Source organism: Thamnophis sirtalis, unplaced genomic scaffold, assembly GCF_051295495.1.
Source record: "Thamnophis sirtalis isolate CommonGarterSnake01/CBP01778 unplaced genomic scaffold, rThaSir2_p1.2 scaffold_9, whole genome shotgun sequence".
Taxonomy (NCBI): Eukaryota; Metazoa; Chordata; class Lepidosauria; order Squamata; family Natricidae; genus Thamnophis; species Thamnophis sirtalis.
In genome coordinates, this window is record NW_028261389.1 from 62444424 (window position 1) to 62468310 (window position 23887).

Here is a 23887-nt window from a genome sequence, read left to right on the forward strand (position 1 = left end):
GTATGAGACGCAACTTTTCCCCTCAAAAAAGAGGGTGAAAATCTGGGTGCGTCTTATGCACTGAATACAGCATTTTTTTTTGCCTCCTGAAACCCGCCCCCCTTCACCAAAATGGTCGTGCATAGCCTTTAGGAGGCTTGTAGAGTGCTCCTGGGGACTCTTGAGGGCAGAAAAGAGTGAAAAACGGGCCTTTTTTGCTCAATTTTGCCCCCCCCTAGCCCCCAGGAGCAGTCTATAAGCCTTCTAAAAGCTATTCATGCCCTTTTTTTAAAAAAGAAAAACAAGCCCATTTGGGGGAGGTCTGCAGAGTGCAAAACCTTTTTTTAAAATTTCCTCTTCAAAATCTTGGTGTGTCTTATACTCAGGTGAGTCTTATACTCTGAAAAATATGGTACTTACTTCAGGCAGAGCCATAATAGGAATCCCAAAGCCCTTTCATTACATCACCCAGCAACAGTTCAACCAAGCTTGGGGTTCAGAAGACAGACAGTCTATAAAGTTACTAACATTCCTGCCCCTGGGAGTCTGACCACCAATCAGAGTACGTTTCTTGCACAGAAATGGGAAGCTCTGGAGTGGGGCCCAGAGAGGGCATTAAACCAGGGCACTCTCAACATCTCTGCCCTTTTTTCCCAGCATCTCAAACCATGTGGTCCTGTCCACCATTAAACTATCTTTCCAAGCAATCTCCATGTTTCCAGTGTCTTTTTCCCCACTTGGAACTGAACCCAGATGGACATTTCCTCCAACAAAATCAACTCCCTTCAGAGAGGCACCCATGAAATCACCACTCTCAGGACTCACATCAAAGATCTAATACAGTGTCTAGAAACTATAGCATCCACACGCATGTAACTAAAAGTACCGATCCATTCATAATAATAAAAAAAAGAGAAATCACATATGTAACGGGATGTATGAATGATCTTGGAGAATGAGAAGAAGAGATGTAGGAAACAATCTGACAAGAAAGTCAGCAGTCCTCAATTACTTACCGGTCAGAGAAAAAGGTTTAGGAAGGATCCACCTTACTGTGTCAAACAGTTCAGAAGAGTCAAAAAAAATTGTGCCTTCAGATTTGCAAGATTGGTTCAAGCCCTCACAGGAAAACTAGACAGGAAACATGATAAGATGAACTAATTCTATTTAATGTAAAGCTATGTTAACATAATCTTGCAAGTCTGAAGGTAGAAATTTCTGGCTTCCACTGTTGGATTCATTAGGGCTGCTCCTTCCAAGTTTCTTTCTCTGAGTGTTAACTGACTATGGGGTCTTTCACCTTCTATCTGACTGTTCCCTAGGGTCCCAGCCACAGACCAGTACCACCAGTCCACGGCTACTGAAAACTGGGCTGTGCAAGCAGAGGAAAGTGCATTAAGTTTCATTTGTGCATGCACAGGATTAGGTTGTGCATGCAAAACCATTCCCTCCCCCCACACACTGCAGCCACCACCACTGTTGCTGGTCAATGAAGCCAGAAAAGTTGGGAGACCACTATCCTAGGCAGCAACATTTCCCTTACGAAGTGAAACAATCAAGATCTTCAAAGGAATAAAATTCACAAGGGGGAAAAAAACCAACACATTACCCTTCCTGGATATCCTCATCAGCAAAGGAAATGTTGACAAATTAGAAATGCGAGTCTTTTAAAAAAAACAACCCAGACTATCCAAGTCCTCCACTACCAAACTAACAACTCAACCTCCCACAGGAGAAGCTATCTAAGAACATTATGCAGATATCCATAAATACACTGCAGTGCAGCAAACCAGAACACCAGGAAAAGGAAACAGACTGCCTATACCTGTGATGAGAATGTATGGCATGACTGCCAAAGGTGGCACACAGAGTCCTCTCTGTGGGCACGCACGTTGTCGCTAGGTTCCAGGTTCCATCACACGCATGCATGCTGGCCAGCTGTTCTTTGCGCATGATGTAACCCAATAGTGCAGCTAGTGATGGCGCGCCTGCAGTCAGCTGCTCTATTCTGGATTCCATTGCATGCATGTACAAAGACCAGCTGGCCAGCGTGCAATTGCATGACAGAACCTGGAAGTGCAGCTGGCTGCAGACGTATACACACTAGCCAGCTGCTCTCTTCCGGGTTTCCTGCTCCAGCATCCATGTGCACATGTGCTCCTGTTTTGGCACTCTGTGCCAAAAAGGTTAGCCACCACTGTCCAATACAACATCTTTCAAGAAAATGGATACCCACGGAACTTTATCAAAATTGCCTGACCATTCAACCCACTACAGCATAACCAACCCAAGCTATGGAAAGGATACCACCATACATCAAAAACATCTCAGAAATGATCAACAGACTATTAGACTTCCATAGCACACTAACCAACTAAAGCCCTCCAAAAGAACTTAAATAAACCAAAGCACCTAGTCATTCAAGAAGAATTAAAAATCAGATGTCATCTACTATATACAGTGTAAGGACTGCAACAGTCACTATATACGGCAGATAAGCAGAAGATTAGCAGAGTGCATCCATGAACATCAAGTAGCAGTCAGAAGATACTCCTGAACTTCTTGATCTCATGAACACATGGACAGGCTCAACCATAGTTTCAGCTAGGAAACTGTGAGCATCCTAGGCCAAGCTAAATGCAAAACACTGGGGAATTCCTGGAAGCTTGGCATTCAGACAAATCAGCCCTCAACAGAAACAGAGAAATAAACTGTATATATACACCATCCAAAAGATACAATAAGAAGGCTAAGAAGGAAACAAAAAGACCAGAACATATCCTCTCTAGCAATCAACACCAGATAAATGGGGATTAACAGCAGGCAAACAATCAAGCAGAACACAATCAAGGAGAGAAGCAATATAGAACTAAGGAGAAATTTCCTAACCATTAGAACAATTAATCACAATTAGTTGTGAATTGTTCCAACACTGGAAGTTTTAAAGAAGAGATTGGACAACCATTTGTTTGAAAGAGTATAGAGCAAGGGTCGGAAATCTTAAACATTCAAAGAGCTACAAATGTCCTAACCGGAAGCTCCTTGTTCAATTCTGGAGCCGACCAGAAGTATGGTTCCCCCACCAAAGAGTCTCCTCCTAGTGTGGCCTCCTTTTTCCTCTAACTGAAAGCCCTATCAATTGTGTAACTGACTTGTGAGAGGGAGCCACAGAAGAGGGATGAAAGAGCCACATATGGCTCCAGAGCCGCAGGTTGCTGACCTCTGGTATAGAGCCTAAGCAAGTTTGGAAGTTTGGAAGTTTATTAACATTTGTATGCCATCCACTCCCTAGGGACTCTGGGCAGCTTACAGACAAACAAGGGAATATAAAAATTAAAAATAGAACTACAATTGTTTAAAATTACACAACATACATACTGCTTATAGTGGGGCTGAATGCTAATCAACAGCCCCAGGCCTGCTGGAACAGCCAGGTCTTAGTAGCTTTACGGAAGGCCAGAAGAGTAGTGGGGGTCCGGATCTCTACGGGGAGATCATTCCATAGGGCCGGGGCAGCAACAGAGAAGGCCCTCCCCCGGGGGGTCGCCAGCCGACATTGACTGTCCAATGGTACCCGGAGGAGGCCCAATCTGTGTGATCTTTGGGAGGTAAATGGCAGGAGGCGGTCTCTCAGGTAGCCAGGTCCTAAACCATGTAGGGCTTTAAAAGTAACGACTAGCACCTTGAAGCGTGTCCGGAGACCAATGGGGAGCCAGTGCAGCTCGCGGAGGATAGGTGTAACATGGGTGTATCTAGGTATACCCATTATCACTTGTGCGGCTGCATTCTGGACCAACTGCAGTCTTCGAGCACTCTTCAGGGGCAGCCCCATGTAGAGCGCGTTACAGTAATCCAGTCTTGAGGTGACGAGGGTGTGAGTGACCATCCCAAGGGCCTCCCGGTTCAAATAGGGTCGCAACTGGTGCACCAGGCGAACCTGGGCAAAGGCCCCCCTGGTCACAGCCAACAAATGATGTTCTAATGTCAGCTGCGGATCCAGGACGACTCCCAAATTGTGAACCCGCTCTGAGGGGTGTATAATTTCACCCCCCCCAGGCTAAGAGATGGAATAACTGGGCCATCCTTGGGAAGGAGCATCAATAACCACTCAGTCTTGTCGGGATTGAGTGCAAGCAGGGAGTTGGGCTAAGAAAAGCTCCCTTCCAACTGTTATTCTATTCTATTCTATTCCAGCACAATACTTTGATCAAGGAACTACTACATCTCCACCAGCAGCTACCAGGGCAAGCTACTGTATATAAACAGAAAGCAAGCCCCATACTCAAAACAGTTGTGTGATCAATTATTTTACTGCAGTGGGTTAAATTATTCTATTGCATGTTCTATTTTAATAATTGTTTAAGTGTGCTACAGAAACAGTGCAGGGCCTACAGAGACAAATAACTGAACAAACATAAGGAGTGGAAGAAGGTGTGTCTCCATTTACCAGAGTAGTTAACCACGAGGGCCCCAAATTTAGTTGTGGTTTCCTCATGCCAATCTCTCATGCCTCCCTGAATATTATATCTCATCTTCATATTTTACAGTAGTATTTAGGATGCCACTGTTGTAGCATCCACGTGACTTTCCCTGTACCGAGATATCAAAAGAAACCAAAGTCTCCCCCTTGGGATTTTTTATTTTATTTTAAGACTGAATTAATTTTTAATCCTATTCCTAGGGAAGCTACACATAGGAAAAACTAGTTTGGCGAGCCTGCGCACACCTATCCCTCTTCTTGTGACATCTCCCTCTGTCTACCTTTAGATTTGCATAGGAGCTTCCATTCCACCTGATGTGTCACCCCCATGATCTCTGAGTCTTGGATGTGCTGGGGAGAGAGAACGATGGAATTGGAGTGGGAAACACGTGGAAGGAAGAGCCGACTTGGGGGGAAGCAAAGTAGCGTTGCGTGGAGCAACCCTTTTTCTTTTAACGACCAAGGCCGGGCAGTGAGGCTGCTCAGCTCAACCAACGGCCAGGATTCAGATCGGGAACGGGAAATCCATCTCCCGGCTTCTCCTCTTCTTACTCTGCTCAGCCGCCCCGTTCATCTCCTTTCGCTCCCTCCTCCTCCTCCTCCATCTCCTCAGCGACGTCTGTTGGCCTCCTCCCTTCCCTTCTCCTCCCTTCCCCTCCCCCGGTCTCCTCCCCACCGGCTCAGTTTTGCTCTTCCACTTCCAGCTGTAACTCAGTCGCTGCTGCTGTCGCCGGCTCCGGAAAATGTCTGAGCGAGGCGGCTTCTATAAGCAGGATTTGAATAAAACGGTGTGGGAGGTTCCCCAGCGCTATCAGCACTTGACCCCCGTGGGCTCGGGGGCCTACGGCTCCGTGTGGTAAGGTGCCGGAGGGGGGGGGAGGCAGCAGGGCAGGTGCCGGGATGCGCTTTCGGGCATCTCTATCCGGGGCGGGAGGAGGATCCCCAAGTGAAGGCTTAGAGTAACAACCCCCGGCCCCTGCATTTAGGAACTAACAATGCGGAATCGCTTAACTCGCTAGAAACACACACACACAGACACACACACCACACACACGGCCTTCCTTGTGCTGGGCGTGTGTGGAGATGGAGGACGCGCACAATGGGAACACCCACAGCCGCGCAAGGCTCCGGCGGCATCTGAAGAGACCCCGGTTGCCGGCGTGGAATAATTGACAGGGGCTGGGGGGAGGGGGGGCCTGGGAGAGGCCGTGGCCACCGGCAGGTAGCAAGGCCGACTTGTGTTAAAAAACAAACGCGTCGGGAGGGGGACGACGACGACGACGGGGGACGGAGGTCACTTAGAGCCTGGTGCTTAAGTTTACACAATAGGCCAAGCTTGAGTTTTAATTTTGTCTGGGCTGCATGTGTTTGAGTGTGTGTGCGTGCGAGGGAGGGAGAGATTGCGCGCCTGTGTGCGTTTGGGGAGAGGAAGGGGGGTTTTTGCGACCCCGCAAGCCCTTCGTTTAGTGGTGTGGTTCACCGACTTGTACACACCGGCAAGTGGGTTACAGTGAAGGCAGGCGGGGAGTTTGGGTGGAGAGAAGGAGCCATGCAGCATCCTGAATTACAGGCCTAGATAATGTGCCAAAGAAGGACGGCTGGTTACCTTGGTGGGGTGTTTTGACTTAACAATAAGTGTTTATTCTGTGGCTGATGGCTTGCAGGAACCAATAGGCCAAAAGGGGGGTGGGGGTGGGATGGAGGAAATATTTGGAAGTGGGGGTAAGTGGGTATCAATGCATGGAACTTGATCCTGCTTAGCGTAGATAAAATAATTTATTTTGGGAGAATCAAAAGAGGCGCTCGAAATGCTCTTGAAAAAGAACTGCAAGTAATGAGGCAGATGGAGCAGGGCTGGGCTTTTAATAAAGTCTCGGGACCTTTTTCAGGCAGAGTTGACCATCTTTTGTTTGGAGCAAGTGTAGGCAGAGCTTGAGTGTGTATGGGTGGTGTGCAAAAAGGTGTGCGGTGTAGTGAGCTTTGTTTGTCTTGCTTGTTGCTCTGAATTGTGCAACCCAGTGGGTTTGTGTTCAGATTCCTGTCTCTTCCCTGCCCCCACTGGGCTTTGGAGCAGAGACAGGGCTTTCACAATGCAATTCAGCCTGGAATTCTTCCCAGGTTGCTAAGGGTAACCCCAGACCATGCCAGCTACCGAAAAGAGGTTTCCCCAGGCTATTTTTAAAGACCTTCCCTCTTTCTGCACTGAACTGCAACCGGGAATAGGACTTTAATTGGGGGATGCTTTTCTTCCTGCAGTTATTGAGATCAAATCTGAAGTGCTGTTTTAGAACCTGCTAGCAATATTTTTGGGGTGATGCACCAACCCTAATAAAATGCACTGTATAGAGAATTGAGCAAGATCATAGTTCAAACAATTGTTATATTTCCCCTTTATATATCATGTGATTGCTACATATCATGTGGTGTTCCTTTGGGTTGACTGTTATTCAAGTAATTAAAAATTATGCAGCAAGGTTTATGTTATTAGTGTTTATAATTAGGCCTCAGGCTTAAAGGCCATGTTTAAACAAATCTCTAGATGAGAAATCGGTTGGGGGAAAGTAAACCAAGGCATGTGACTTGGGGTGGCTAATAGAAGAAAGAAAATATATACATGCATTGTAAGAAAAAAGCATAACTTAGCTTTGTTTGTTTTCTTTTGTGCAGTCAGAAATAAATGGAGTTTGGGAATAAATGGAACAAGTTTTCAATGTGAAAGGAATTTATCTTAGAGCTGGTACTATTTAACTTATTAAAAATATGTGTGTAGTTGTCCTGGGCAGTAAGGTAGCCAAGTTTCTGAATGTCACCAAATAATTCTAAAGGGAAGTTTAAAACAGCTGGCCAAAAACCGCAGACATTTAATCTCTTAAAGTTGGATGTATGACTAGCAGAACAGCAAGCAAGATTCAGTGCAGTAAAGTACAAGGAGAGATATTGGGTGCCAGAGAGAAAAGTACTTTTAGATATACCCTAATGAAAATTCTGTAATTATCCAGAAGAGTTGATTTTAGTGGATAGTGGTAAGAGTTTAATTTGTATAATATGTATAGTTTATATAGTAATTTATAAATATGATGAAAACATAAATATGATGAATGACCTGACTAGGCAGAATTTTGTCTCATATAAATTGGGCAGCAGCAATGTAAAGACAGATCATTAGTTCACAAGATTTTATTACAAATATTTGGAATTTGTCATAGGATGTATTGATTGCTATGAGCTAAGTTAGTTTTAAAAGACAAATAGAACATTGTTGGGAAAATTGGCTTATCACTGTTTGCTCTGGATCTTTCATGTTCAAAGGCAAGAAGCCCAAGTAAAATGACCAAGGGTATATTTATGTCTTGCTTCAGAAATTCCCAGAGAATTTGGCTGACCATTTTATAAACATGGACTGGATAGATCAGACTATAAGAGAGGTAGTAGCTCTCTTTTACCCAAAGATAATTTTTTTCAAAAGGCAACTGGGTTTCGTTTTTTCTTGGAGACATTTCACTTCTCATTCTTGGATGAGAAACGAAACATCTTCAAGGAAAAACAAAGTGTCTTTTGAAAAAGCACATTTGGGACAACCATGACCTGGATGACTGAGTATCTCCATAGTCATTTAGCTCTCTTTTACGTTTATTAAGCTTTTATGAACTTTACTGAGGATTGAACTGTACTCCGTAACAGCCAAGTGTTGATTTTGATATAACTGTTGCTGAAATTATGCAAGTCACTCTGTTGATATATTTGCTGACAAGGCAATAGCAAACTTCTGCATTCTTTTTAAGAAACCTGCTAGGATGTATCCCTGTAGTCATCAAGAACTGAGATAAGTGCAAAGAGATCTTTAGCCATTATTCAATTAATCATGCAAACTTTTTCCCTTGGGGGTTAATGGGATCTTTTGTGTGTTAAATACTCTTGTAAATGCTTCCTCTACACTACATTCTAGTATGCAACATGGCCAATCACTGAGAGTTAGTATGGTGTAAAGTTAAGGAGTTGGACTAGACCTGAGAAAGGCAGGTTCAAATCCACCTATATATGAAGCTCACTGGGAAACTTTGGACCAACTATTACTTTTCAAACCAGACTTCCTTGAATGGTTATGATTGTGAGGAAGATTGAAGGAAAGCATGGCCTTTGTGCTACCACACACTCTTAGAGAGCAGGAAGGATAGGCATCTAATGAATTAAATCAGAGTGATTTTCAAGAAGTTTCAAGTAAAAGAATAATTTGATCACATGAATAGGAAGATGGTGAAAGCTGAAAGGTCTGGCTGTCTGGTAGTATGTGGTTGTTGTTGTTGTTGCAAAGTCATGTCCGATCCATCGTGACCCCATGGACAACATTCCTCCAGGCCTTCCTGTCCTCTACCATCCTCTGGAGTCCATTTAAGCTCATGCCTACTGCTTCAGTGATGACTCCATCCAGCCACCTCATTCTCTGTCGTCCCCTTCTTCTTTTGCCCTCAATCTTTCCCAGCATTAAGCTCTTCTCCAGGGAGTCCTTCCTTCTCCTTAGGCGGCCAAAGTATTTGTGTTTCCTCTTCAGGATCTGGCCTTCTAAAGAGCAGTCAGGGTTGATCTCCTCTAGGACTGATTGGTTTCATCACTTTGCAGTCCAAGGGACTCGCAGGAGTCTTCTCCAGCACCATAGTTCAAAGTCCTCAATTCTTTGGCACTCAGCCTTTCTTATGGTCCAACTTTCACAGCCATACATTGCAACTGGGAAAGCCATAGACATTGGTTTTTTACCAATATGTGGTAGTAAATGTCATTATTCATTCAAATGGCATCTGCATTTTCTGTCTTTCAGGCAAAAAACCAGACTTTTAGCAATGAACAGCTTGTGTCTTAACTGATTAATCAGTGGAGGTGTGAAACTAGAGATACATTATTTCTGAGAAATGTAACTATGTAATATTAAAAATAATTGATACATTCATACACACACACACACACACACACAGTAAAAAACTTTACTGGCTGTTTCAAGGTCTGTGGGGAGAGAGAGGGATCCTGAACTATTCAAGATAAAAGTCCATTAGTAAGTGTGACTATACAAAAGGCTCTGCTTGAAGTCCCCACCAAGCTCATCTCTCTTAAGAGGTAGGATGTATAATTGGGTTTCAGAAGACAAAGAAATAACCAGGCATATTCTTACTATGAAGATGAATCACAAAGCCACTGTACTTTATGTCAGAGAATCTTCTCTTCAGGCCTTGGCAAATTAAATAATCCATAAAAATCATTCCAAAGCCAGCTTGGGCATTTTTAAAATTGTGCAAATAACTCCTGAATATTTGAGCTTTAACCTAGGTTAGAGGTGAGGAAATTGGAAGAATACAAGAACATATTCAGAGTGTGGATCACAAAGTGTAGGGGAGACACATCATCCTCAGAAGTGAAAATGAATTTTTCTTTTCTCTGGATTGAACACACCGGAGCTTCTTTTTATCATCTTGAATGCTCTTTTCTGGACATGCTCCAGTTTGTCGATGTCTTTCTCAAAATGGGATATCCGGAACTGAACATGATATTCTAACTGCCATCTGATACAGTGGTGGGATTCAAAAAATTTTACTACCAATTTTGTGGGCGTGGCTTGGTGAGCGTGGGCATGGCATGGTGGCAGCGGAAGGATACTGTAAAATCTCCATTCCCACCTCACTCCAGGGGAAGGTTACTGCAAAATCTCCATTTCCTCCTGATCAGTTGGGACTCGAGAGGCAGAGAATAAATCGGAGTGAGGCCAGTCAGAGATGGTATTTACTGGTTCTCCAAACTACTCAAAATTTTTGCTACCAATTCTCCAGAACTGGTCAGAACCTGCTGAATACCACCTCTGGTCTGATATGGACTAGAGAAGAAGGATATCTTCTCTTCGTTTTGGTACTCCATATTTAGATTTAACTTAGATGAGTTCACCTTATCTGAGACTAGCTCGCTAGGAAAGGCAATTGATATGTCTTCTTCATACCAACTGAACCTTTGAACCCCACAAAACAGTGTTAATGAGGTATGGTTCCCTTTGTTTACATATCAACCACTTAGAAAATGATCTCATTGTGATCACAAATTTCTTAAGCACATTTATTCATATCCAATACTACTGAGTGATCTGCAGCTTTGGGCACTTTTTGAAATCACTTTGGACAGTGTTAGAAGAAATGCTATATGATCATAAGAAAATAAAGTGTATTTTCAGGTAGACTGTCCAAACATCGATTTTTTTTTTCTTCCTTTCCACTTTTGCCAGTGGTTTTTGCAGAGTCATTGCACAGTTTAATTTCTGAGAAGCTAGTGTAGCAGTGTATCAATATGTAGAATTATTTCAACAACTGCTTTAGATTCTACTGGTAAAAGTGGTAAGAAGAATTACTGTTTTCTGTCCTACATTGGCTATTTTAGGTTAGTTTGCTGGTTAGTTTGCTTGTCTCATGTTGCTAACTTGGTAATGTTTGTACAACATGCAGATTCTGGCAAAAGTGGTTTATAAGAGAGACGACTCATACAAAAACAGGCCAAACTATCAGTTGAAACAATACAAGGCAGTCCTCGACTTATAACAATTCATTTAGTAACTCTTCAAAGTTAAAGCAGAACTGAATAAAGTGACTTACAACCATTGCAGCATCCTCATGGTCATGTGATCAAAATTCGGACACTTGACAAGTGACTCATGACGGTTGCAGTGTCCCCGAGTCATGTGATTACCTCTAATAACCTGGCAAGCAAAGTCAATGGGGAATCCAGATGCACTCAACAGCTGTGCTACTAACTTAACAACTGCAATGATTCACTTAACAACTGTGGCAAGAAAGGTTGTAAAATGGGGCAAAATTTATTTAACAAATGTTTCACTTAGCAACATAAATTTTGGACTCCATTGTGATTGTAAATCAAGAACTACCTGTACTCATTTGAAATAAAATGCAGAACCCATAAGCTATAAGCTATACTACAAACTTTTGCAAAACTGAAGCCTTCCTTGCAACAATAGATTATTTCTGATCTCTTAATTGAACCATTCTATTGTCCATAATTTGGGTTGCTCACTGAGAAGTCTTTCCATTCTTCCTTAGGCAGCTCCTCATGCTGTAGGAAAATGCTTTCTTTTGAACTAGGATGCTCAAAAGTTAAGCAACCTTTCTATTTACATTCAACTCTTCATCGAATAATTTTGAATATATTTGATTCTCAGTTGCATATAAAAGGATTGCTATTTGATGCAGCTAATTGGGGATTCAGACTTTTCTGTTATCCAAATCTTGTATTGTTGTACTGTATTTCTCTGGGTAAATGTCATCTTCACATGACTTTTGTTCTTGGAGCAATTATTGCTTTGAAAGGTTTCTAGCTTGCACTCCCCCTTCTAGTTTCCATATTGCTAATTCAGGTTTATTCTGCCATTTTATGCCTAATGCACGTCACTTGAGAGGGAATGTTATCATTTTTCTTAGCATCTATCCTGCACGTTTACAGGGTCCATTTATTTTTGCAGTGCACTTATTTAGTTTTTGTAGTGAAGCTAATCAATGCATGGGGGGGTGTTGTCTTGTTTATCAGTTGACACTGATTTGAACTGAAAAGAAATGACTAGCTCAAGGGCAATTTCCTTACTTAACAGAGAACTAGAATCTACATCTCCCTGCTCCTAGTCCAGCACCATAACCATCATACCAGGCATGGCTGTTTTTGAATTTGAAACTCTTATATTCAGTAAATTACAATGGATTTGTGTAGTGATATTAAAATTCAAACATATTCATTGAAGTCAGTATTGGTTGCCACAATCCAGATGATGTCTGTAAATATGGACAAAATAAAAGTGAAAAAGACAGATTCAAGGTCTTAGACTGAAAATACTGGGTTAGAAACTGGATTCATATCTAACTTTAGATGTGAAGTTTGGGTTTCTCATGGTTTCTGCAAGGACGCAGGGAGATTTATGAAGGTGGTCTTTCCCTTACAGCCACATTTGGGTCCTGTACTCATATTGTTAAATGGTATAGTCATTAAAAAAGGGATGTGGTGGCTTAGTGTCTAAGATGCTGAGCTTGTCGATCAGAAAGGCCGGCAGTTCAGAGATTCAAATCCCTAGTGCCATGTAACAGAGTGAGCTCCTGTTACTTGTCCCAGATTCTGCCAACCTAGCAGTTTCTACTTGCACGTAAAAATGCAAGTAGAAAAATAGAACCACCTTTGGTGGGAAGGTAATAGCGTTCCCTGTGCATTTGGCAGTTTGTCATGCTGGCCACATGACCTCGGAGATGTCTTCAGACAGCACAGGCTCTTCGGTTTTGAAACAGAGATGAGCACCGCCCCCTAGAGTCAGGAACGACTAACACATATGTGCGAGGGGAATCTTTACCTTTATGGTCATTAAATGAGGTATCATATGAAAACACCCAATTTTATAACCTGCTTTTGCTGTGGATGGTTAAGTGAGACATCATATGACTGCAATTTGCAAACTTCAATTCAGACTTCCTTATTGATTTTGCTCAGCAGATGCCAGCTGGAAATGGAGATAAACGTATTAACAGGACACTGCAATGAGTTCTTGCCAAGTGCCTAGATCACAGTCATATGACTGAAACGTAAGTGTGAGGACTGGTTGGAACTCATATTTTTCAGTGCCATTGTAGCATTGAATAGTCATTAAATGAATGGTAACTTGTATCACTCTCCTGTAAGATGACAAAAAATCATATTCCCTATCATTGGCAGTCCATCAGATTTCTAGTCCCTAACTTCTCTGTCATTTAATTTCAGATTAAAGGTTCTGGTAACTCAAGCAACTTCTTTGATAAAATTCATTAATCAGTAACAAATTTGTTCCCATCAATAATAATTTGTTCCCAGCGATAATAACTTTAATATACGTTCATTCAGTTTCTGAACAGCATGTATGCAATGTTTGATTGAGGTTAATATAATGTTGTTGCTAATTAGTGTAACAAGTTCATGGCTTACATGTGGTTCAGATATGATTAGTGACTGACCCTTGGTTGTATTTTTGGATACCCTTTGAACTCAGAGAGAATCCTTTTTGTAATTAGGGATTGTACAATTACCTGGGAAGTGTTAACTCATCTCCAGACTTTGTTGTCATTTTTTCAAGTGGGGGATAGCGTGTTGTGCTTTGTATGTGTTAACTACCTTGGAAGCGACTAATGATTGAGTATAAAAGATCATTGATTATCTTTCACTTTGTTTGTTGTGAATAACTCTCTGTGAAAACTTCATAATAGTGGGAAAAGAAAAGAAATGACAGCATTCTAATCTTCACACTGACGAATATCATTCTTCATTACAAAGTAATCATATCAGTGGTGGGATTCAATTTTTTTTACTGCTGGTTATGTGGGCATGGCTTGGTGGGTGTAGCATGGCTTGGTGGGCATGGCAGGGGAAGGATACTGTAAAATCTCCAGTCCCTCCCCACTCCAGGGGAAGGTTACTGCAAAATCCCCTTTCCCTCTGGATCAGCTGGGACTTGGGAGGCAGAGAATAGATGGGAGTGGGGCCAGTCAGAGGTGGTATTTATCTGTTTTCCGAACTACTCAAAATTTCCACTACCGGTTCTCCAGAACTGTTCAGAACCTGCTGAATACCACCTCTGAATCACATATTGCAGGGTGGGAACCCTTCATTATAGCAATCCTAAAGGCTTTCTGACAAAGCCAGATCTTAGCAGCTTCTCTAAATGATTCCAGGATTGGTGCTTTATCTAACCTGGAATGGAGTTTTCTCCAAAGAGGAGGAAAGGCAATGCAGAAGGCATTTTAGGGGTCCGTGTGACCCCTAAATGTTATTGCTCCTTTAGAAATGGAATTGAAAAAGTGTTCTCCCTTCTAAATTTAATGGGTAGGCAGAGACCTTTGGGTGAAGGTGGTCTTGAAGGTATCCAGTTTCTGAGCTAAAGTTAAAGTTATAACTGGCATCTCGAATTGCACCTGAAAGCCAACTAACAGCCAGCCATTCTTGCAATAATGGGCACCCAAAACCGATTAAGTTGCTGTATTCTGAAGCAGATGTAACTTGATGGTCTTCAGGAACAGTTTCCTGTACAGTGGATTGCAATAATCCAATTGAGAGATGACCAAGGCATGAGTGACAAGAGCAGGCTTGCTATAATTCAGTAATGGTTTCAATAGGTACACAAGATACATTATTTTGAATAGGAACTGTTAGTCCAAGAACCTGTTATGAACTTGTGCAGTCCAAGGAGGAAGGACCACATTCAGAACCAAAGATGGAAAATTGCTGGTCTCAGTTAACAACCTATTTCTGATTTTCAGGTTCAGAATTAATTTATGTAAAACATAAGAATTATTTAATTCCCCACAGATTTCTCATATACAGTAACAAAACATAAAAACATTTTTTTTAAAAAATCTATATGTTCACATTTATCTTTGAAAAAAATCTAGTATTCTACATGGGTATTATAGGAAAATACCACTTCCTCACAATCCATATCAGATAAACAAGTGTCCTAATGTGACATTGAAACTTTGCATTTCTTAAGATACAGAAACATATTTCTGAATTCCAGCATAGAGCTTGAATAACATAGTATTTTAGCTCGAATTTCAGTACAAAGAATGTGTTTGTTATCTGTCCTTCACGTCAGCAAATTCTCCGTTTCAATTTAGAGAATTCTTGGGATGCACAAAAATGTACTTTCTTTCTTGTTAGCAACCAAAGATTTTCCTGCAAGGGTTCCTTGTGATCTAAAAGACTGTTTTTAGATGCTGCAAGTTTCTATGAAACAAAGAATTGCCTAAATGTAACAACTGTCAAGCCATAAAAACAATTCTAAGGTCTGATATGTGTATGTGTGTATTTGGCTTTGAACCGATGAATCGTAGCATTACATTCACATGTTTACAAATTGCAGTTGAGCACATCTGTTACTTCTTTGTAGCTTCCTATGACATTGTATTCTCTAGATGCTGGGCCACAACCCCTCTAATTGGAGAGAATGAATTGAAGAATACCACTGAAATCCTTCTGGTTTGCACAGACTTTGCTAACCTTACCTTTTCTCCCTTTTGTTCTGCACAACTGAGTATGCCTCATGGAGAATGGGTGTAGCTACAATTTATGTTCCAAGAAAAGAGGAATCTTTCGGCAGACGCAATAGTGATATTCCCAATCTTGACTTGTATTTCCTCTTACAACTAGGACAAGAACAAAATAATAGGAGATGATCTGTGTCTAGAGGCATGTCACATCCAAGCCCTTATTAAAGCCAAGGAATTAGGCTTTGGTAATGGCATATGGGAAGAATCAGGGCAGCTTGCAATACAGAGAGATAGACTTAAGTTTTCGCCAGCCTTTTTTTCCTATTTAGCTTGTCATACAGGGAAGTTGTTTGGTTTTCAAAGTCATTTAACTTTCTTGATAGGTATATAGTATGTGATCAGTCCTTAAAATTCTGCTGGTAAACTTGTATGCAATGTCTGAACTAATATTTCCTTGGATATTTAGTTGTGGGGATATGCTAGTAACATTGAACTGGAGCATGGGTTCGGTCTTCTCTAATGAAACTAATGGATGAAGAAGTAGTTTCCAAAATAAATAGTAAAGATTTTGTTTTGATTTGGTTTAGTCAAGCTTGACTTCAATGTGAATTATATTGTCAGAGCTTTGGGGATGAAACCAATGAATAAGACTTTACTATGGAAAGTCTTATCAGGTATAATATAGTTTGATCATGATCAGCTGGAAAACTCAAAGTTTCACTAAATTCTGTGGAGTTCAGCTCTCAAACACAAAGCTGAAGTCATGGATGTATCCGGGGTGAGCTGCTGGGGGTTCACAGAGGTTTGGGAGAACCTCTAAGATTATGTGCAGCTCAGAGAACCGCCAAATCCCACTCCTGGCTGGCCACGCCCACCCTCCCATCCCAGGCGTCCACATGCGGCCCATTTTGAATGCAGGTAAGTGCAGGTCACGTATGGAGACTCAGGGAGGGCAAAAAATGGGCCTACTGGAAGTTTGGGAAGGCCATTTCTGGCCTCTAGAGGGCCTGGGGAGGCTGTTTTCGTCCTCCCAGAGGCTCAAGGAAAGCTTCCGGAGACCGGGAAGGGCAAAAATCCCCCCCCCCCGCCATGTGCAGGAGATGACTAGGCCATGCCCAACATGTCCACGCCTACCCAGCAACCAGGCAGAGAACCCCTTGCTAAAATTTTTGAATCCCTGGCATGTATCCACATAGTTTTTTCTGGAAAGTGGCTTGCTTTTGTCTTTTTCCACAAAGTGTTTTTTTTTTCAATTTCCCAATCTACAAGTTGACTCAGTCTTCCTTTCTTCCAAGTTCAGTAAAATAAGGACCCAGATTGTTGGGGCAATATACTGACTCTATAAAATGCTTAGAGTGGGCTGTAAAGCACTGTAAAGCAGTATATAAGTCTAAGTGCTATTGCTACTTCATCTTGATAAGTCTCCCTTACAAGTATTAAGTAGGTGCAACATGGCTCAACCTCTGAACTAAGACAGGGTCACTTTAGTGCTATTACATGCTGATATTTTCAAAAACAAAAGATAGTTGGGATTATTATTTAACGAATTGAATAGTTGGTATTTTATCATTAAATCTTTATTAAAGATACTGTAGCTCTATATTTAGGTGATGAATTCCACAGAATTTAGTAAAACGTTTGAGTTTTCTAGCTTGCCATGATCAAGCTACGTGATGCCTAATAAGACTTTCCTTAGTAAAGCCCCATTCGTTGTTTTCATCCCCAGGACTGTGCACAAGGAGTTTTATTATGCTCAGTAACATAATTCACATTGGAATCAGCAAAATGTTTTATAATCCCTCAGGGGCATAAATAGAGGAAGAGGGTTTGGGAGGAGAACATTTGAAAATAGTGTTTGGAATGCAGAACTGTGCAAAAAAGACTTTCATGGAAATAACTTCAACAAATAAAACACTCACTTTTAACTAGTTCTACTCAATTGCTTCAAATTCCTCATTTTTTCTCTCTCTCTCACATGCTTTCAATTCAAAGACATGCTTCTGAAAATCAAACTAGGGAAGGGGTTGCCAGTACAAAAATATAGCAAAGGCTTTCCATATAACAACAAACTAACCAGAATTTTGTTGCATTTCTGTATGGCAGTGGTCCCAACCCTCGCGTGTGGCCCACTACTGGGCATTGAGCTGTTCAGAACCGGGCCACAGAAGTGGTGGGCAAGGGGGCATGCACATTCCCACTTGCACGAGCAGTATGTGAGCATGTGTGCACATGCTCCATTTTTGCAAGTGGTGGGTATGCATGCCTGCTATTTGCACAAACTTGTTAATGACATAATTCTTTGAGAGTGCTCTACACTGAAGTCTATCCCTGGAAGCTTACCTTTAGTCTCTGGTTTTTTTAATTGTTATTTTATTTTTTTAAAGTTTTTTTTATTTTTATTATTTTTACAAACATAGCAATGCATGAAAAGTATGGCACCTGAGAGTCTTACATTTTAGTACAAATAAAATAATATTCATATTTACTACAGTTGACAAGCTTATATACTTCTGGTAATAGTACACATATTTTGGTTGAATTATAATCTTTCATTATTTAGTTATTCGGTATTTCAACATATTATTTTTATGCCAATCATATTCTGAGTGTCATTTCTTTTACTACAAATAAAATATTAGTAATAATATTTGTTACATTTAACAGGCTTATTATATGGTTCTAATAATAATACACATATTTATGTTAAGTTATAATCTACCATTATTTAATTATTCAATATTTTGACATATTATTTTTATGCCAATCACCATATTATTCAAACATGCTTAATACTGCTATGATTCAATTCTGATTTCCCCTTGTTATTACTTCACCTTATTATATAAAAATATGTATTCCATTAATCCCCCTTTTCTAGTTTCCATCCCTATTCTAGCATTTAATTATGCCACTATTATATTTAAAAATATTCCCTTTCTATCCATCGTCCCTTGCCCACTTGTCCCTTAAACAAACCCTTGTTTGCTTCTTAGCTTGCCTCCCATATTCCTCTCTTGGATCTTTATCTCTATCTGCTTCCACATCTTGACCAATCATGTTAAACATTTCTCCTTTCTCTGTCCTACTCCATTATCTAATTTTCAAAATATCTACTCTTGCCCTATCTCTCGTCCAAAAAAGCCTTCCTGTAACTCTAGTTCCTCTTTTAATTCCCTTAAAATACTCGGCATGTATCATCAGTCATTATTTTATTTTCATCTCCTTCTTTTCATCTCATTTTGTTTATTGGTTTGTTCTGTTTTTTTCATCTACTCTTTCAATTGGCTCCTCCTCTTCCTGAATGTCTTGGTCGCTTGTCCTTTGTGTTATATTTTCCAGCTCTTCATCTATGCTCTGCATTTTATTCATAATCTCCTTGTAGCTTCTTGTCATAGTATCCTTAATACTCTTGAGTTATTGATGCCGTTTCTTCTCAAATTCCACTCATTTCTTGCTGGTGGAGCATCTCGTTTAGTTTCATTTTGTCCAATAATCCAAAAACCTTATATTCAAACCTATATATTCAAGCCGCAACGTCAACCGGAAGTCTGTTGTTCTAACTGAACTCAAAAGGGTTTGACCAGGAAGCACTTAGCCTTAGGAAATCTAGAGTAAGACAGTAGGAAAGATTTCCAGAGGTTTGTAATGAACAATCAAAATGACTTTTTTAAAGACTTTTAGGATGATTGGGACTACGCTTGAGTGCCAACATTTTGGATATTAAATACTTTGTTTCCCTTTCTCTCTCTCTCTCTCTCTCTCTCTCTCTCTCTCTCTCTCTCTCTCTCTCTCTCTCTGTGTGTCTCTGTCTCTCCCTCCCTCCCTCCATATGTGCATGCGCACACGCATGCATGCATGCATATGTGCTCTATCTCGCCTAAAACAAATATGGAAAGATTCATCAGCTCACTATGTTTCTCTCCTATTAAGAAAAGTTGTTACTTTGCATCTACTGGTTCCACCACAAAACCGCGATGCCCTTATCCGCGCCGACATAAGTGCGGAGGCAAATCCGCGGCGTCCGAAGCGCTAATTAAAAAACGACCCTACCGCCGCGACAACAGCGCGGTGACAGAAGGGCGTTCTACATGCTTCGTTCTTTGCCTCCAAAGGTAGCCCTCCTCCTCCAGCTGACAGCGGCAGCGGGCACGGGGCAAAGCGGGCTGCCCAGCAGCAGCAGCCCGCGGGAAGGGTCCAGCACAGCCGCGGGGGGCATCAGGAAGCGGAGGAGGACGCGGCAGCGGCGGCGGCTGAGGCTCTCCCGGGCCGGCGAAACGGGCTTGCCCGGCGGAGGCAGGCTGCCCTCTTCTTCCTCAACAACATCTCCTTGGACGGGCGGCCTCTGCCGCCGGCGCCTCCCCCGGAGGAAGAGGCAGGGCGGGCGGCGGCGGCGGCTCTCCCGGGGCCGGCGAAGCGGGCTTGCCCGGTGGCGGCGGCCGCCCATCCAAGGAGATGTTGTTGAGGAAGAAGAGGGCAGCCTGCCTCTGCCGGGCAAGCCCGCTTCGCCGGCCCCGGGAGAGCCTCAGCCGCTGCCGCTGCTGCATCCTCCTCCACCGCCAGCGTCGGCGGCCCTGCTCGGGCCCCCCGCGGGCTTCCTGCTGCCCCCCGCGGCTGAGCTGGACCCTTCCCGCGGGCTGCTGCTGCTGCTGGGCAGCCCGCTTTGCCCCGTGCCCGCTGCCGCTGTCAGCTGGAGGAGGAGGGCTACCTTTGGAGGCAAAGAACGAAGCATGTAGAACGCCCTTCTGTCACCGCGCTGTTGTCCCCGCGGTGATGACGCGCGATGATGACGTCGCGACTTTAGTGACGCGATTTAATCTCCGCTATTTTGCGTAGCGCGGTTTTGTCGTGCCACGCATCTACTGGGAATCTGAGCATGCTGATACAAAGGAACTGCCTATTTCTTTTTTTGGCAGCACACTCACTTACCTGCATGCAATCCTATATACTTTCCAGCATAGAATTCCTGGATTTCTACAGCGGGATAAATTACTCAATGCAATGCTTCATTAAATCTCAATGTCCAACACTTACAAATGCTTTACTAGGTAGGTTAGCAACATATATTTTAGAAAAAGAACTTTAAATGTTCAAATTGTGAAATATCAGTTGAGTTCTAAGCACGACAGGTTACTTAAATGACCTGTCATGCTTAAATTGAGCAAATATGCACAGGACCAATATTTGTAGTCTTGATTGTTTTGCTTCTGGTTGATGACAGTGGCTATTATTGTTTGAAAGAAGGAAGAATCACCCAAGGTTAACTTAAATGATCAAAGCCTTGTGCATTTATTGTGAAAGCTTGTTTACTGCCAGTGGCGCCTGGAGCAATTTTTTTATAGCATTTAAATTGGTAGATTTTAATTAATGATGTACATTACACGATTACATTACAGCATATCAATATTTGGCAGGCATAATTAGCATTTGATATATATCTAGACAGGGTGGCAGACTCACTAATGAATACAGGCTCCAATCCGTTCACTAGGGGCCCAGAATTCAGATCTCAATACTCCCAAGGCAACCTTTCATGGAAGACATTGAAGATAGGAAGCCAAATTAAGGAGACTGATTCTCTGGGTATTTGTCAAGGTAGATGGAAAAGAGGTATCACTTGGGAATAATCCTTGGATGGTTATTATAAAAAACATAAAAATTTGTTGTATATCAAAGGTTGCTTTTACAAAAAAATTAAAGACAAAACTTGGGATAGTTCCCTTGCCCCAAAAGAAAGCATAACTAAGGTTCATATATCAGAAATGTTTTAGCTTTAATTCAGATATTCAAGACTATTTTGGGAAAATGCAATCTGAACAGGAGAATCTGGGAACAGTTCAGTTTTTTCATTAAGTATTTTGTTCCTGAAAGATTAACCTGGGGGAACATTTATAAAGAGTTGCTGATGCCCCTATATCAGTGATGGTTGACCTTTTAGGTGCTGAGTGCCCAAAGCAAGTGCACATGCTCGAAAACGCAAAATGCAATGCAAGTGCCCTCCTCCCTGCCCCCCCACACCTATTTTTGGCTTCCAGGTTGGTATGAGGCCCTCCGCGCCCCGTTTTGGGCCTGAAACTCTGGTGCAGAATGGGGCACAGGGGCACTGCACGAGGCCCCAAAATGAATGCCCATTGCCCCCCTGTGCATGCACATGCACACCCCTCACATGCACCACACCCTCACGCATGTGAGGCAGAGACCCAGAGACCAGCTGGCTGGTGGGAGGCACATGTGCAGTGGAGCTGGGCTGGGGCAACAGCTGGTGTGCCTGCAGAGAGGGCTCTGCGTGCTATTTGTGGCACAGGTGTCATAGGTTTGCCATCATGGCCCTATATGAATTAAGGTTTCTCTGGTTCTGAACTGGATCCACTGGCGACATTCAAGTGATGGTCCCTTCCTGCATAAGGAGTTAAGTTTAACTCAACTTTGTGTGAGTGGTTATGTGCCGTCAAGTCACTTTTGGCTCCCAGTGACCACGTAGAGTTTCTCCATGACAATGAATCCCTAAACAGATCTTTCAGATCTTCCAACAATGCACTCAGTGTCATTGTAACTGAGTCCATGACTTTCATCCTTTTCATCCACATCTCTTTCCTTCTACTTTTCCCAATATTAGAACTTTCCTGTGCTATCTCAATCAACTTTAGATCGTCCTGGGGAAGAGATAGTGCTTGTGGTCCATTCCCTTCCTGAGAACAGAAAAATAAAAATTTATTTTAGTTTGTATATGTTTTGTTTTGTCTAATCACTGTCAAAAATCTATGTATTTATCTATTTATCAGTCTGTCTGTCTAGATCAGGGCTGTCAAATTCACGGCTCAGATGCCTCAAGTGGTGGCCACACCCCCGGCCGGTTTAGTGAAGAGGAAAGAAGTCCCAATATGTCATGTGACAACGCGGTTTGACAGTCCTGATCTAGGAGTTAAGTAGCAGGTCATAGTATAGAACTGCTAAGATAACACTTTTAAGGAATGCTATAGAGAGATTTAAATTCACAAGACACGGGGGAATGTTTTGGGAGAAGTTGAGCCTACAGAACAGAGATGGATTCCCCTTGAACTGGATGCTGGTCCTAAAATAAAAAACATGAAAGGGCAACTTTAAAATTGATCAGTAGGAGTTATCCAATGGGTACTGGCCAATACTTTTATCAGGGATAGAGTTGGTAACCATACCAACATTTAATAATAATAATAATTTGAAACTACACAGCTATGTATGAAACATGTAGCAGTGACACCCATTGTCATTGAGGCACTTGGCACCATGTCCAAGAATTTTACAAAACATATCAAGAAATTGCAGCTTCCTGCAATAACACCAGCGGAACTGCAAAAAACTAAGCTACTTGGAACATCATATATTTTAAGAAGATACTTGATTGATACCTAGAATGCTGGTAGCAATCCGTATCAACCATTAGCACCAGTCAATGGTATTTGTGACACATCTTTAAATGTTCACTTTACTAAATTTCATGTTTAATGAATAATAATAACAACAACAACAATAATAATAATCAGTAGCAGTAATAATGGTTGTGAACAAGAACACAAAACCCAGTGAAATAGTGTGTAAGAGTTCCAAATAACATCCAAAATTAAATCAGAGTCCAAGGCAAAGTATTGCTCTAAGTTCCAATTTATTAAAAGAGTCATGTTGGCACAGCTGTGAAAACCTGAATCTGAGCTTCCTGGTTTTCCTCACACAATTGAGAGTTCATGATCTTGCCCAACACCCACAAGTCCATCACATGGTCCAATCTTCCACTGCCATGCTGGCAGTTCCATCCATCCAGTTCCGATCAGGTGTAGAGACAAAGGACGACCTTGGATTCTAGAAAGGAATTTTATTTTGGCAACATCACATGCTACTCCTTACTATCCCCCTCCCAATACCCCACTAATGAAACAGCATAGTAGAATAGAATATTAGTGTGGCAGGCCAAAGATCCCAAAAGGAACTGGCTATAGGCCTGACATAGTGAGACAGTCATTCCTGAATGCAGATTTGTCCTGAATACCGAACAGGAAATGATGAGGTCAGAGAGAGATTTTGCTTAAGAAAGCATTGGAAGATGAGATTCCTGTGATAAAATATTGATCCTGAGAGAATGCAAGAAATTAGGAATGCATGCAGAGGAGAAGTTATTGTAACAATGGGAGGCTTCAGTTATCTGCGCATAGATTGGGGGCATTCAAGCATGGATGATGACAAAGAAACCAGACTGTTAAATAATTGTAAGTGATGGTGTCTGAGAATAGTCTTGGAACCAGTTAGAGGGGAAACAACTCTATACTTACTGTAATTCTAAGCGGTGTCAAGGATCCTCTGTAGAACCACTTGGAAACAGTGACTCTAATGCTCTTACGTATAGCAACCACACGAATGAAAAACT

At 42.0% G+C, this 23887-nt stretch overlaps 1 protein-coding gene across 1 annotated transcript in view; it reads left to right on the plus strand.

Annotated features, from left to right (window-relative positions):
* Nucleotides 1-5148: 5148 nt before the first annotated feature.
* MAPK11 (mitogen-activated protein kinase 11) overlaps nt 5149-23887 on the plus strand; it is a 45569-nt gene continuing 26830 nt past the window's right edge. The window contains exon 1 of the mRNA XM_087722149.1: nt 5149-5315. Within this exon, the coding sequence (XP_087578275.1) occupies nt 5203-5315 (113 nt within the window). The 5' untranslated portion in view covers nt 5149-5202. The remainder of the gene's footprint in view (nt 5316-23887) is intronic.